Source organism: Teleopsis dalmanni, unplaced genomic scaffold (assembly GCF_002237135.1).
Source record: "Teleopsis dalmanni isolate 2A unplaced genomic scaffold, ASM223713v2 unscaffolded_contig_0397, whole genome shotgun sequence".
In the NCBI taxonomy this organism is placed as follows: domain Eukaryota; kingdom Metazoa; phylum Arthropoda; class Insecta; order Diptera; family Diopsidae; genus Teleopsis; species Teleopsis dalmanni.
In genome coordinates, this window is record NW_024031779.1 from 1 (window position 1) to 14236 (window position 14236).

The 14236-nt window shown below is 29.5% G+C and overlaps 2 protein-coding genes across 2 annotated transcripts; one reads left to right on the forward strand and one right to left on the reverse strand.

Moving 5' to 3' along the window:
- Positions 1-6: 6 nt before the first annotated feature.
- LOC119663432 lies at positions 7-3494 on the reverse strand (the record flags this gene model as incomplete). Its single annotated transcript, XM_038073038.1, has 1 exon — positions 7-3494. A coding segment is annotated over exon 1 (3487 nt), but the record flags the coding sequence as incomplete, so codon positions are not given.
- A 7076-nt stretch (positions 3495-10570) lies between these two features.
- LOC119663433 lies at positions 10571-14232 on the forward strand (the record flags this gene model as incomplete). The annotated part of the gene is made up of 1 exon (XM_038073039.1): positions 10571-14232. A coding segment is annotated over exon 1 (3660 nt), but the record flags the coding sequence as incomplete, so codon positions are not given.
- Between the last annotated feature and the right edge of the window lie 4 nt (positions 14233-14236).

Consider the following 14236-nt stretch of genomic DNA (forward strand, 5'->3'; position numbering starts at 1 on the left):
CCCAACTAAAATCTAAAAGACTTCCGGCACTAAAATCCTCCGTTAAACCAGATATGGACGGCAACTCTATGTTTGAAACGGGAACAGAAGGTTCTTCCTTTATTACAGTAGGAAGTACTGATATTATCGGCGGTGTGGAGTCTGTATTTTCAATTGGTGGATTGAAAGTAAATCCTTTAAGTTCAGCTTTCGTTCTAATTCTTGCAGCAAAGTTAGTTTCTGTTTTTACTGGAACTGGTGGCGTAATTGGTATGGGAACAACATCTGAAGTTGGCGTTACAGGCTCCTCTTTAAAAACTATGTTTTCATTAACAATTGGTATATCTATATGGTTAGGTGGTAGTGGGTAATTTGTAACTTCAGCCTGGATAGACTTTTCAGCTGTTTTACTTTTTTCGTTTTCTAAAGACTTCTCATTAACCGCAATAACAGATATATCTGCAGAACGCATATTTTCGAATTTTGAATACGGTTCTTGATATCGCGGTTGTTTAGAAACTGGTTCAACATAGTTCAGATTGGAATTAGAGTATTCATGTAAATGACGCTTCCTTCCCAAATAATTGCGATTTAGTTCACATGCTTTATGATAATTCGATTGTGTTGCAGGTTCAACTTTTTTATCTATTGGAGGTATGCCTGGATTCGAAGGTGGACCAGTTACTACAGTCTTTGGTAAAGGCATAATACTAGTATCTGGTGGTAATTTATCAACTGCAAACATATTTCTTTCCGAAATTTTCGGTTCACTTTTTATACTTTTAACAGTTGCAAAAGGATTTGTTTCCAGTACACTTGGGCGTACTTGGCATATATTTACATCACAACTAACAACGGCATTTGTTGTTGATTTTATTACAAGAGAACCGGTTTTCCGCTGTAAGTTAGCTTTTGAAGTCAATGCCGGCTCATTTGGTATTACAGCACTTCGTGGATTTGCTTTATATTGGGTTGAGTTGTTAAATATTAGTGAATTACTTTCATTATATTGCTTTTTAGGCAAAGGAGTTTGTTCACCTCGCGGCACAGTCATGGCAGGAATGTGACTTAAGTCTGCTGATGTGTAAGTAACGCACTCATTTTGTTCCATTCGTGAATGTCCATTTGGTTTTATAATAACATTTCTATCAGAAGCATGCATAGAAAAATTAGGTGTAAAATCTACTCTTGGCAAACCATATTTGCAGTCAACGCTTGGAGAACTTGACGAATAACATTTGTATTTGTATTCAGTGGAATCAGCCTTTGTTTTCACTGTACGCATAGAAAGATCCAGGGGGGAATAATTAGATATTTTTTCTTCTTGTTTTATTACTGGTGGTCTTATATTTGAAATTATAGGTCCAACCGGTGTTCTCGCTTGTGATTGCATATGATGTGGTAAAAGATCTGGACGATACGTTTCGTTTCTATATGTATCTGGTGCCGGCGATATATTTGGTTGATTGTTAACTACATTTACAAGATGCGGTGAACTTTGTTGAACTCTATCAACTTGTGCTGCTGCTCTTGGAACATTATTGACATTAGTTCTTATAACTTGGGTATCAACATTTAGAGTTTTTTTTATAATTTGTAGATTAAGTTCCTCCTCAGGTATATTACGCCTTGCGTAAGCCTGATTAATTAATTCTTTATAGTTGGGTTTTGGAACATGAGATTTCTTGGGTTGTTGGGCTGTTTGTACTATTCCGGTAGTTTGATTTGGTATTGCTGGAATATTATTAGGGCAATTTATTTTAGACTTCTGCGAAATTGGCAAATCATATGCATCGATGTGAGAAGGAACATTGTCTTGCGTTTGATTGGAGTGTCGTCGATTTTCAATAGCGGCTGATTGATAAGACTGCATTCGATGTGATGGTGAAGTGTATTCATTGTGATGTGGTGTTTGAGTTTGTGGTGTAGATAATATTGATGATGGTGATGCTACGGTAGCCACTGCTGGAGATGGTGTGCCATATGGACTTCCATCATATTTACTGGAGGTTTCATAATAATATTGCTGATTTCGAAAACTAGGTGTTCTACTTAGCGGTGGAGTATTTTGATTAACATTTATGATCTTATTTGCTACATCAATTTCTTGAGTTGATTTACTATATTTATTGTAACTGTGCGGTGATTCGTCACGATAATGAGATATAGACAAAAAAGGTGATGAAGATTCTTTATAGCAACTATCAGAAGAAGGTGGAGTGTTATAAGGATTTATATATAAATTTCGATTTGGTACACCAAGACTGTCACACAGATCATCTTCTTTTTTAACATAATCTAAATCATTTGTTGATCCTCTTAATGGTAATATGTGTGAAGTTGGTGGTGGTGGTGGTACGGTACAGTTAGAATACTGATAAGCAGCATGAGGAGATTGCTTTGCTATGATGGGTGACATTTCCGGCGCATGCACCTTGGGATTGTTCTGTGGAAAATAATCAATATTTCTTGATTGACCATTATTAGATCTATAAGGCGTTTGTTGTTGCATTATATTTGACTGAACTGGCTGCAACAATTCATTACTTGGATATTTGCTTTTATTTGCATTTGTATAACCAGTCATTGGAGATGACAAACGTACTGGACTTTCTGACAATTTTGTTTTTTCTGACATTATGTGTTTTTGTACTGTCGTATTATTCAATGTTCTATATTCGTGCTGTGGTGATTCCATGCGTAATTTTTGATTATGAGCATTGATGAATTTATCTGAACTAAATTGAGGGGTTGGCATATACAAACTCATATGTGTAGAATTTTGTTCTGCAGGTGAAAATATTTGTGGACATTTTCGAGCATAATTAGGACTTGGATGTTGTTCCTTTGTAGAAAGGATATTACTAGGATTAATTACTTGTTGATCAGTTTTGCCAGAACGAAGTACACCACCTGTATTGTTATTGTGATTATCTATATTATATATTGATGCTGCAGAAGTAGCTGAGGGCATGTAGGATATTTTGACTTCACTCTTAGGTGTATATTCGTTGTAGGAACGTTCCTTACAGTAAGTACTAATCGAATTTGCACGTTGATGATTAGGTATACCATCAGATTGTTGATATTGTTGCTTATAACTATAATTTGTATCAGTTGTGGAAGGCTTAACTAAGATATTTCTGTCCATTTGTGGAACAGCAGTCGAACAATTTTGTTGCCAGTATGCATTATTATTGCCACTTGAGTTGATATAAAGTGGATTTTGTTTAATTGCACCTTTTGTATCAATATTCCTTATATCTGATCTTGATATATGTTGAGAACCCCAACCACCATCTTCAGTGGTTGTATTAGTTCTACATTCATTGCACATTATATTGCCTGGCATGCTTGAACACGCACATGCCTTGTTATTGCCTATTGTTCTCTCCGGTATAAAATATTGTCTGTGATGTCTTGATTCATTCATATTCATTCCCCTGTTGTAGTACATTGCTCTAGACCTATCTTCATTGGTTTCAATGAATCCATGTTGTTTATTTAAATCCATATTTATCTAAAAACAAAGATAAAAAATAATTTTTTGTAAAACGCTTCCTTTAAGGTATAATAAAGTAAATTATAAATGTATTTACAAAGCGAAAACAAATGCACATTCATGTGTGCTTCCTCAAGATTATATACATATATACATACATCGAAATTTATTAATAAGATAAGATTATTACAATAAAGTACGTCAAATTAATTAATTTGATGTGATTTTCTCAAATAAATAATTTAATATATTAAAATATTTTTTTTTTATTTTTAAATTATTTTTTTGGTAGTGTATTTACGAAATTGAATAAAATTCTGAGTGTATTTATAATATCGATTTAATAAGGTGAAAGAAGTTATATTATCATATATTAAATAACTTATATACTGTAGAATTAATAACACAAAAATATACATTAAACTTGAATGATATTGTCTACAAAGTTAAAATGAACATTCTTTATTGTTCTAGTTATCATATCATATTACTATCAATTCAAGCATGGAGACAGTCTGTCTCTATATTTTTTATAAATGGATTGTGAAACAACACATAGTATTTAAAATAAAGAAGATTTGTTAAGCAAAATTTATTTAATTTTTAATTGATGCACTACGATAGCACAATGGGACTATAGGCCTAAGTGGATCTCGCTCAAATCGCCGGTGTAACCTAATCTAACCCTAATTGATGTACTAAGTAAAATAATAGATATAAATAATCTTTATCAAATTAATATAATACCAATTGAATTACACAACTAAATAGATGTAGTTTAAATTCACTTTGGGATGTGGTGGTATAATTCACCCAAAGAGGTACTATTTTTAAAATCTGTGTATATAAGAGCATTTGGGGTATTGGTAAATACATTGATATTTATTTTAAAAGTTAATAAAGTATTAAACCAATATCATAACACTCTTACGTTTTATAAGATACTGTATTACTCAGGTTTACTTATGCACATCATTAAGGACAACAATTTTATATATAATTGAAAATCATTATTATTACTATTTGATATAGATGGTTTTTAATAGATCAGATATAAAAAATAAGCATTAGCTGCTATGAAAAATTTGATTAACTTTGCAAATAATAATAATATTACATAAATTATTATTTGTAAATGTTGTCAGCTTAGTCCCTTTTGTAAATCTCTGATTACATCAACGTAAATAATAGGTTAAATTCAAATGGGTTGACATCATTTGACCGGTTGTAGTCCTTGATATAAGACCTACTAAATAAAGTTTCTTAAGTTGTGTTGTAATTGAAATTTGAAGATATTTTTTAAAACTAATTTGTTTTGCTGTCTTTTAAATTACTTTAGCGAGTTGTTACTAAAACGAAATACGTATATCACAGACAAAGTAAAATAGATTTTGTTATAAAGATAGCAAATGAATTAGTAAATATATTGAAATTCACAATTATCGATTATATTTATAATTTATAAATACAGTCGAGTTATTTATATCGTTTTATAGCAAAAAAAAAAAATTTCAAAACATTGTTGCACATTTCAATAACACATTAAAGATTATATATTTAATTTCATTTTTATTATATTTTATATATATAAAATAAAGGAGGTTTTTCGAATAGTAGTGAAATATGACAACAAAAATTCATTTTATATCATTTTAATTAAATGAATCATCAGTGGTCTTGGAAATAATTCTTATATATAATTATTCGTAAATAATTTTTTGAGACTGCAGGTACCAGGAATTGAAGTCGTGTCCTGCCAAATTTGAAGCTCAGAGTCAGCGCACCTTAACCAACTGACCCAAAACCGTACTTGACTTCTATGTTTGCACATTTTTTTCAGGAATTTTATTGATTTGCTGTGAAAGTTTTATTAACAAATTCATTTGCTGTGTTTATTTTAGAATGAAATCATAAACCAGGGCCCTGTTGCACCAACACTTTTCACTTTTCACTTTGCAAATTTTTATGAGTTTTTGAGCATTTTTCTCTCATTGAGAACATAAAGCATTAATTTGAGAATTGAGTTATGCAAAGTTTTGAAAACACTCAAAAAATGCAAAGCGTTGCACCAATGTACTTTTCAATGAAAAGTAAAGTATGAAAAGAAAAGTGAAATATTTGACAAAAAACTGCTTTCTTTGGACTTTCTGTTGCACCAACACTTTTTACTTTGCGCTTTGCAAAAGTAAACTGCAAAACTTTACAAAAAAACTGCAAATGATTAATTCACTTTGCAAATTTTGCAAAGTGATTTCTTTCAATGCGTAAAATGAAAGAAATCATTAATAAATAAATAAAAATAGTTTTAAAAAAATAGAAATTGAAAATTAGTTGAAGCAAATATTATTGCTGTTTTTGAAATAAATTTAGTTGCAATAATTAAAGGGATATATTACCGGACAATACTTTTAAATTGTGAATTAAAGAGTTCAGTTTCTAAAAAAAACTTATAATACATTTAAAATAGATATTTTATGTGAATTATTGTTTAAGCATGAACACTTATTTATTATAATGAGCAGTTTATTATTATTATAAGTCTGTTATCGTTCAAATTCTCCGAATTATGAACCAAGAAAAAACATGGGTAAAAAATATCCTATAATAGCTAACATTGTAACATTTTTAAATATCTAATTATCCGTATCTAATTATGATAATAAAAATGTATTTCTAAAGACAATAGAAGAAAAAATCACAAGTGCCTGGACTTGCGTCGTTTTTTGAACCTTGTTTGAAATGTAATTAAAAATAATATAGTTCACTAAAATTAGTGATAACAGACAACATATTATTTTAACGTTGATAGTAAAATTAGTTAAGTTAGTTTTAAGGTAATTTTGTATAAATTAAGAAAAATGTTCTAAATAAAATCAATAATTTAGGCCCTTTATGCGTAGGTTTCTTTTGTATTAGGATAATACACAGCGACAAGTAAACAATACTTTAATAACTTATAATATTTTAAAATTAAATAATAATGACAGATTTTCAACTAAATTTTTATATAAAAGCAACTTATTATATTTGTTAACTTTGTTTTTCAATATAATTGTTGTTAAAACAACTCATACTCCTTACATATAAATTCTTTTTCTATAACTTTTCAAACAGCAAAATAAATTAAAAGTATAAAAATTGTCTCTATGGATATACACAACTTCTTTATCTAGGATTCAATGTCAATAAAAGAAATCATATACAAAAATTTTGTGTTTTGTTTTATGTATAACATATAATTGTACTAAAATTATACAAATATTACAAATTGTAATAATATAAATTATTAAAATAAAATATTATTTAAAATACTTTTATTTTAAACAAAAATTAAACTCATAAGTACATACTATGCATAAATCATGTACTCATAGCATCAAAATATCAAACAAACAAAAAACAAGTATACATACAGAATCGAAATGCTTTCAAAAACCAATACAAAATGAAAGTGATCTAATTTTTTGGTGCAACGCTTTGCTTTGCATTTTATGCAAAGACTTTGCAAAATTTTTACTTGCAAAGTGCAAAGTAAAAATGAAAAGCGTTGCACCAAAGCTTAACAAATTTACTTTGCAAAAAAAAAATAAAAATTTTGCAAAGTCTTTGCATAAAATGCAAAGCAAAGCGTTGCACCAAAAAATTAGATCACTTTCATTTTGTATTGGTTTTTGAAAGCATTTCGATTCTGTATGTATACTTGTTTTTTGTTTGTTTGATATTTTGATGCTATGAGTACATGATTTATGCATAGTATGTACTTATGAGTTTAATTTTTGTTTAAAATAAAAGTATTTTAAATAATATTTTATTTTAATAATTTATATTATTACAATTTGTAATATTTGTATAATTTTAGTACAATTATATGTTATACATAAAACAAAACACAAAATTTTTGTATATGATTTCTTTTATTGACATTGAATCCTAGATAAAGAAGTTGTGTATATCCATAGAGACAATTTTTATACTTTTAATTTATTTTGCTGTTTGAAAAGTTATAGAAAAAGAATTTATATGTAAGGAGTATGAGTTGTTTTAACAACAATTATATTGAAAAACAAAGTTAACAAATATAATAAGTTGCTTTTATATAAAAATTTAGTTGAAAATCTGTCATTATTATTTAATTTTAAAATATTATAAGTTATTAAAGTATTGTTTACTTGTCGCTGTGTATTATCCTAATACAAAAGAAACCTACGCATAAAGGGCCTAAATTATTGATTTTATTTAGAACATTTTTCTTAATTTATACAAAATTACCTTAAAACTAACTTAACTAATTTTACTATCAACGTTAAAATAATATGTTGTCTGTTATCACTAATTTTAGTGAACTATATTATTTTTAATTACATTTCAAACAAGGTTCAAAAAACGACGCAAGTCCAGGCACTTGTGATTTTTTCTTCTATTGTCTTTAGAAATACATTTTTATTATCATAATTAGATACGGATAATTAGATATTTAAAAATGTTACAATGTTAGCTATTATAGGATATTTTTTACCCATGTTTTTTCTTGGTTCATAATTCGGAGAATTTGAACGATAACAGACTTATAATAATAATAAACTGCTCATTATAATAAATAAGTGTTCATGCTTAAACAATAATTCACATAAAATATCTATTTTAAATGTATTATAAGTTTTTTTTAGAAACTGAACTCTTTAATTCACAATTTAAAAGTATTGTCCGGTAATATATCCCTTTAATTATTGCAACTAAATTTATTTCAAAAACAGCAATAATATTTGCTTCAACTAATTTTCAATTTCTATTTTTTTAAAACTATTTTTATTTATTTATTAATGATTTCTTTCATTTTACGCATTGAAAGAAATCACTTTGCAAAATTTGCAAAGTGAATTAATCATTTGCAGTTTTTTTGTAAAGTTTTGCAGTTTACTTTTGCAAAGCGCAAAGTAAAAAGTGTTGGTGCAACAGAAAGTCCAAAGAAAGCAGTTTTTTGTCAAATATTTCACTTTTCTTTTCATACTTTACTTTTCATTGAAAAGTACATTGGTGCAACGCTTTGCATTTTTTGAGTGTTTTCAAAACTTTGCATAACTCAATTCTCAAATTAATGCTTTATGTTCTCAATGAGAGAAAAATGCTCAAAAACTCATAAAAATTTGCAAAGTGAAAAGTGAAAAGTGTTGGTGCAACAGGGCCCTGGTTTATGATTTCATTCTAAAATAAACACAGCAAATGAATTTGTTAATAAAACTTTCACAGCAAATCAATAAAATTCCTGAAAAAAATGTGCAAACATAGAAGTCAAGTACGGTTTTGGGTCAGTTGGTTAAGGTGCGCTGACTCTGAGCTTCAAATTTGGCAGGACACGACTTCAATTCCTGGTACCTGCAGTCTCAAAAAATTATTTACGAATAATTATATATAAGAATTATTTCCAAGACCACTGATGATTCATTTAATTAAAATGATATAAAATGAATTTTTGTTGTCATATTTCACTACTATTCGAAAAACCTCCTTTATTTTATATATATAAAATATAATAAAAATGAAATTAAATATATAATCTTTAATGTGTTATTGAAATGTGCAACAATGTTTTGAAATTTTTTTTTTTTGCTATAAAACGATATAAATAACTCGACTGTATTTATAAATTATAAATATAATCGATAATTGTGAATTTCAATATATTTACTAATTCATTTGCTATCTTTATAACAAAATCTATTTTACTTTGTCTGTGATATACGTATTTCGTTTTAGTAACAACTCGCTAAAGTAATTTAAAAGACAGCAAAACAAATTAGTTTTAAAAAATATCTTCAAATTTCAATTACAACACAACTTAAGAAACTTTATTTAGTAGGTCTTATATCAAGGACTACAACCGGTCAAATGATGTCAACCCATTTGAATTTAACCTATTATTTACGTTGATGTAATCAGAGATTTACAAAAGGGACTAAGCTGACAACATTTACAAATAATAATTTATGTAATATTATTATTATTTGCAAAGTTAATCAAATTTTTCATAGCAGCTAATGCTTATTTTTTATATCTGATCTATTAAAAACCATCTATATCAAATAGTAATAATAATGATTTTCAATTATATATAAAATTGTTGTCCTTAATGATGTGCATAAGTAAACCTGAGTAATACAGTATCTTATAAAACGTAAGAGTGTTATGATATTGGTTTAATACTTTATTAACTTTTAAAATAAATATCAATGTATTTACCAATACCCCAAATGCTCTTATATACACAGATTTTAAAAATAGTACCTCTTTGGGTGAATTATACCACCACATCCCAAAGTGAATTTAAACTACATCTATTTAGTTGTGTAATTCAATTGGTATTATATTAATTTGATAAAGATTATTTATATCTATTATTTTACTTAGTACATCAATTAGGGTTAGATTAGGTTACACCGGCGATTTGAGCGAGATCCACTTAGGCCTATAGTCCCATTGTGCTATCGTAGTGCATCAATTAAAAATTAAATAAATTTTGCTTAACAAATCTTCTTTATTTTAAATACTATGTGTTGTTTCACAATCCATTTATAAAAAATATAGAGACAGACTGTCTCCATGCTTGAATTGATAGTAATATGATATGATAACTAGAACAATAAAGAATGTTCATTTTAACTTTGTAGACAATATCATTCAAGTTTAATGTATATTTTTGTGTTATTAATTCTACAGTATATAAGTTATTTAATATATGATAATATAACTTCTTTCACCTTATTAAATCGATATTATAAATACACTCAGAATTTTATTCAATTTCGTAAATACACTACCAAAAAAATAATTTAAAAATAAAAAAAAAATATTTTAATATATTAAATTATTTATTTGAGAAAATCACATCAAATTAATTAATTTGACGTACTTTATTGTAATAATCTTATCTTATTAATAAATTTCGATGTATGTATATATGTATATAATCTTGAGGAAGCACACATGAATGTGCATTTGTTTTCGCTTTGTAAATACATTTATAATTTACTTTATTATACCTTAAAGGAAGCGTTTTACAAAAAATTATTTTTTATCTTTGTTTTTAGATAAATATGGATTTAAATAAACAACATGGATTCATTGAAACCAATGAAGATAGGTCTAGAGCAATGTACTACAACAGGGGAATGAATATGAATGAATCAAGACATCACAGACAATATTTTATACCGGAGAGAACAATAGGCAATAACAAGGCATGTGCGTGTTCAAGCATGCCAGGCAATATAATGTGCAATGAATGTAGAACTAATACAACCACTGAAGATGGTGGTTGGGGTTCTCAACATATATCAAGATCAGATATAAGGAATATTGATACAAAAGGTGCAATTAAACAAAATCCACTTTATATCAACTCAAGTGGCAATAATAATGCATACTGGCAACAAAATTGTTCGACTGCTGTTCCACAAATGGACAGAAATATCTTAGTTAAGCCTTCCACAACTGATACAAATTATAGTTATAAGCAACAATATCAACAATCTGATGGTATACCTAATCATCAACGTGCAAATTCGATTAGTACTTACTGTAAGGAACGTTCCTACAACGAATATACACCTAAGAGTGAAGTCAAAATATCCTACATGCCCTCAGCTACTTCTGCAGCATCAATATATAATATAGATAATCACAATAACAATACAGGTGGTGTACTTCGTTCTGGCAAAACTGATCAACAAGTAATTAATCCTAGTAATATCCTTTCTACAAAGGAACAACATCCAAGTCCTAATTATGCTCGAAAATGTCCACAAATATTTTCACCTGCAGAACAAAATTCTACACATATGAGTTTGTATATGCCAACCCCTCAATTTAGTTCAGATAAATTCATCAATGCTCATAATCAAAAATTACGCATGGAATCACCACAGCACGAATATAGAACATTGAATAATACGACAGTACAAAAACACATAATGTCAGAAAAAACAAAATTGTCAGAAAGTCCAGTACGTTTGTCATCTCCAATGACTGGTTATACAAATGCAAATAAAAGCAAATATCCAAGTAATGAATTGTTGCAGCCAGTTCAGTCAAATATAATGCAACAACAAACGCCTTATAGATCTAATAATGGTCAATCAAGAAATATTGATTATTTTCCACAGAACAATCCCAAGGTGCATGCGCCGGAAATGTCACCCATCATAGCAAAGCAATCTCCTCATGCTGCTTATCAGTATTCTAACTGTACCGTACCACCACCACCACCAACTTCACACATATTACCATTAAGAGGATCAACAAATGATTTAGATTATGTTAAAAAAGAAGATGATCTGTGTGACAGTCTTGGTGTACCAAATCGAAATTTATATATAAATCCTTATAACACTCCACCTTCTTCTGATAGTTGCTATAAAGAATCTTCATCACCTTTTTTGTCTATATCTCATTATCGTGACGAATCACCGCACAGTTACAATAAATATAGTAAATCAACTCAAGAAATTGATGTAGCAAATAAGATCATAAATGTTAATCAAAATACTCCACCGCTAAGTAGAACACCTAGTTTTCGAAATCAGCAATATTATTATGAAACCTCCAGTAAATATGATGGAAGTCCATATGGCACACCATCTCCAGCAGTGGCTACCGTAGCATCACCATCATCAATATTATCTACACCACAAACTCAAACACCACATCACAATGAATACACTTCACCATCACATCGAATGCAGTCTTATCAATCAGCCGCTATTGAAAATCGACGACACTCCAATCAAACGCAAGACAATGTTCCTTCTCACATCGATGCATATGATTTGCCAATTTCGCAGAAGTCTAAAATAAATTGCCCTAATAATATTCCAGCAATACCAAATCAAACTACCGGAATAGTACAAACAGCCCAACAACCCAAGAAATCTCATGTTCCAAAACCCAACTATAAAGAATTAATTAATCAGGCTTACGCAAGGCGTAATATACCTGAGGAGGAACTTAATCTACAAATTATAAAAAAAACTCTAAATGTTGATACCCAAGTTATAAGAACTAATGTCAATAATGTTCCAAGAGCAGCAGCACAAGTTGATAGAGTTCAACAAAGTTCACCGCATCTTGTAAATGTAGTTAACAATCAACCAAATATATCGCCGGCACCAGATACATATAGAAACGAAACGTATCGTCCAGATCTTTTACCACATCATATGCAATCACAAGCGAGAACACCGGTTGGACCTATAATTTCAAATATAAGACCACCAGTAATAAAACAAGAAGAAAAAATATCTAATTATTCCCCCCTGGATCTTTCTATGCGTACAGTGAAAACAAAGGCTGATTCCACTGAATACAAATACAAATGTTATTCGTCAAGTTCTCCAAGCGTTGACTGCAAATATGGTTTGCCAAGAGTAGATTTTACACCTAATTTTTCTATGCATGCTTCTGATAGAAATGTTATTATAAAACCAAATGGACATTCACGAATGGAACAAAATGAGTGCGTTACTTACACATCAGCAGACTTAAGTCACATTCCTGCCATGACTGTGCCGCGAGGTGAACAAACTCCTTTGCCTAAAAAGCAATATAATGAAAGTAATTCACTAATATTTAACAACTCAACCCAATATAAAGCAAATCCACGAAGTGCTGTAATACCAAATGAGCCGGCATTGACTTCAAAAGCTAACTTACAGCGGAAAACCGGTTCTCTTGTAATAAAATCAACAACAAATGCCGTTGTTAGTTGTGATGTAAATATATGCCAAGTACGCCCAAGTGTACTGGAAACAAATCCTTTTGCAACTGTTAAAAGTATAAAAAGTGAACCGAAAATTTCGGAAAGAAATATGTTTGCAGTTGATAAATTACCACCAGATACTAGTATTATGCCTTTACCAAAGACTGTAGTAACTGGTCCACCTTCGAATCCAGGCATACCTCCAATAGATAAAAAAGTTGAACCTGCAACACAATCGAATTATCATAAAGCATGTGAACTAAATCGCAATTATTTGGGAAGGAAGCGTCATTTACATGAATACTCTAATTCCAATCTGAACTATGTTGAACCAGTTTCTAAACAACCGCGATATCAAGAACCGTATTCAAAATTCGAAAATATGCGTTCTGCAGATATATCTGTTATTGCGGTTAATGAGAAGTCTTTAGAAAACGAAAAAAGTAAAACAGCTGAAAAGTCTATCCAGGCTGAAGTTACAAATTACCCACTACCACCTAACCATATAGATATACCAATTGTTAATGAAAACATAGTTTTTAAAGAGGAGCCTGTAACGCCAACTTCAGATGTTGTTCCCATACCAATTACGCCACCAGTTCCAGTAAAAACAGAAACTAACTTTGCTGCAAGAATTAGAACGAAAGCTGAACTTAAAGGATTTACTTTCAATCCACCAATTGAAAATACAGACTCCACACCGCCGATAATATCAGTACTTCCTACTGTAATAAAGGAAGAACCTTCTGTTCCCGTTTCAAACATAGAGTTGCCGTCCATATCTGGTTTAACGGAGGATTTTAGTGCCGGAAGTCTTTTAGATTTTAGTTGGGATAATACATGTAACAATTTTGTCAAACAGTTACTTACGAACAAGAAAAAACCAATAAAGAAAAAATTAATTAACGTGGTTAAAGAAGAAATTAGTGAAGATGACTTGCCTGTTTCTACTATAGTAAATAAAAAGTTATCTATTCCAACAGCAGATGTGCAACGTGAAAAAG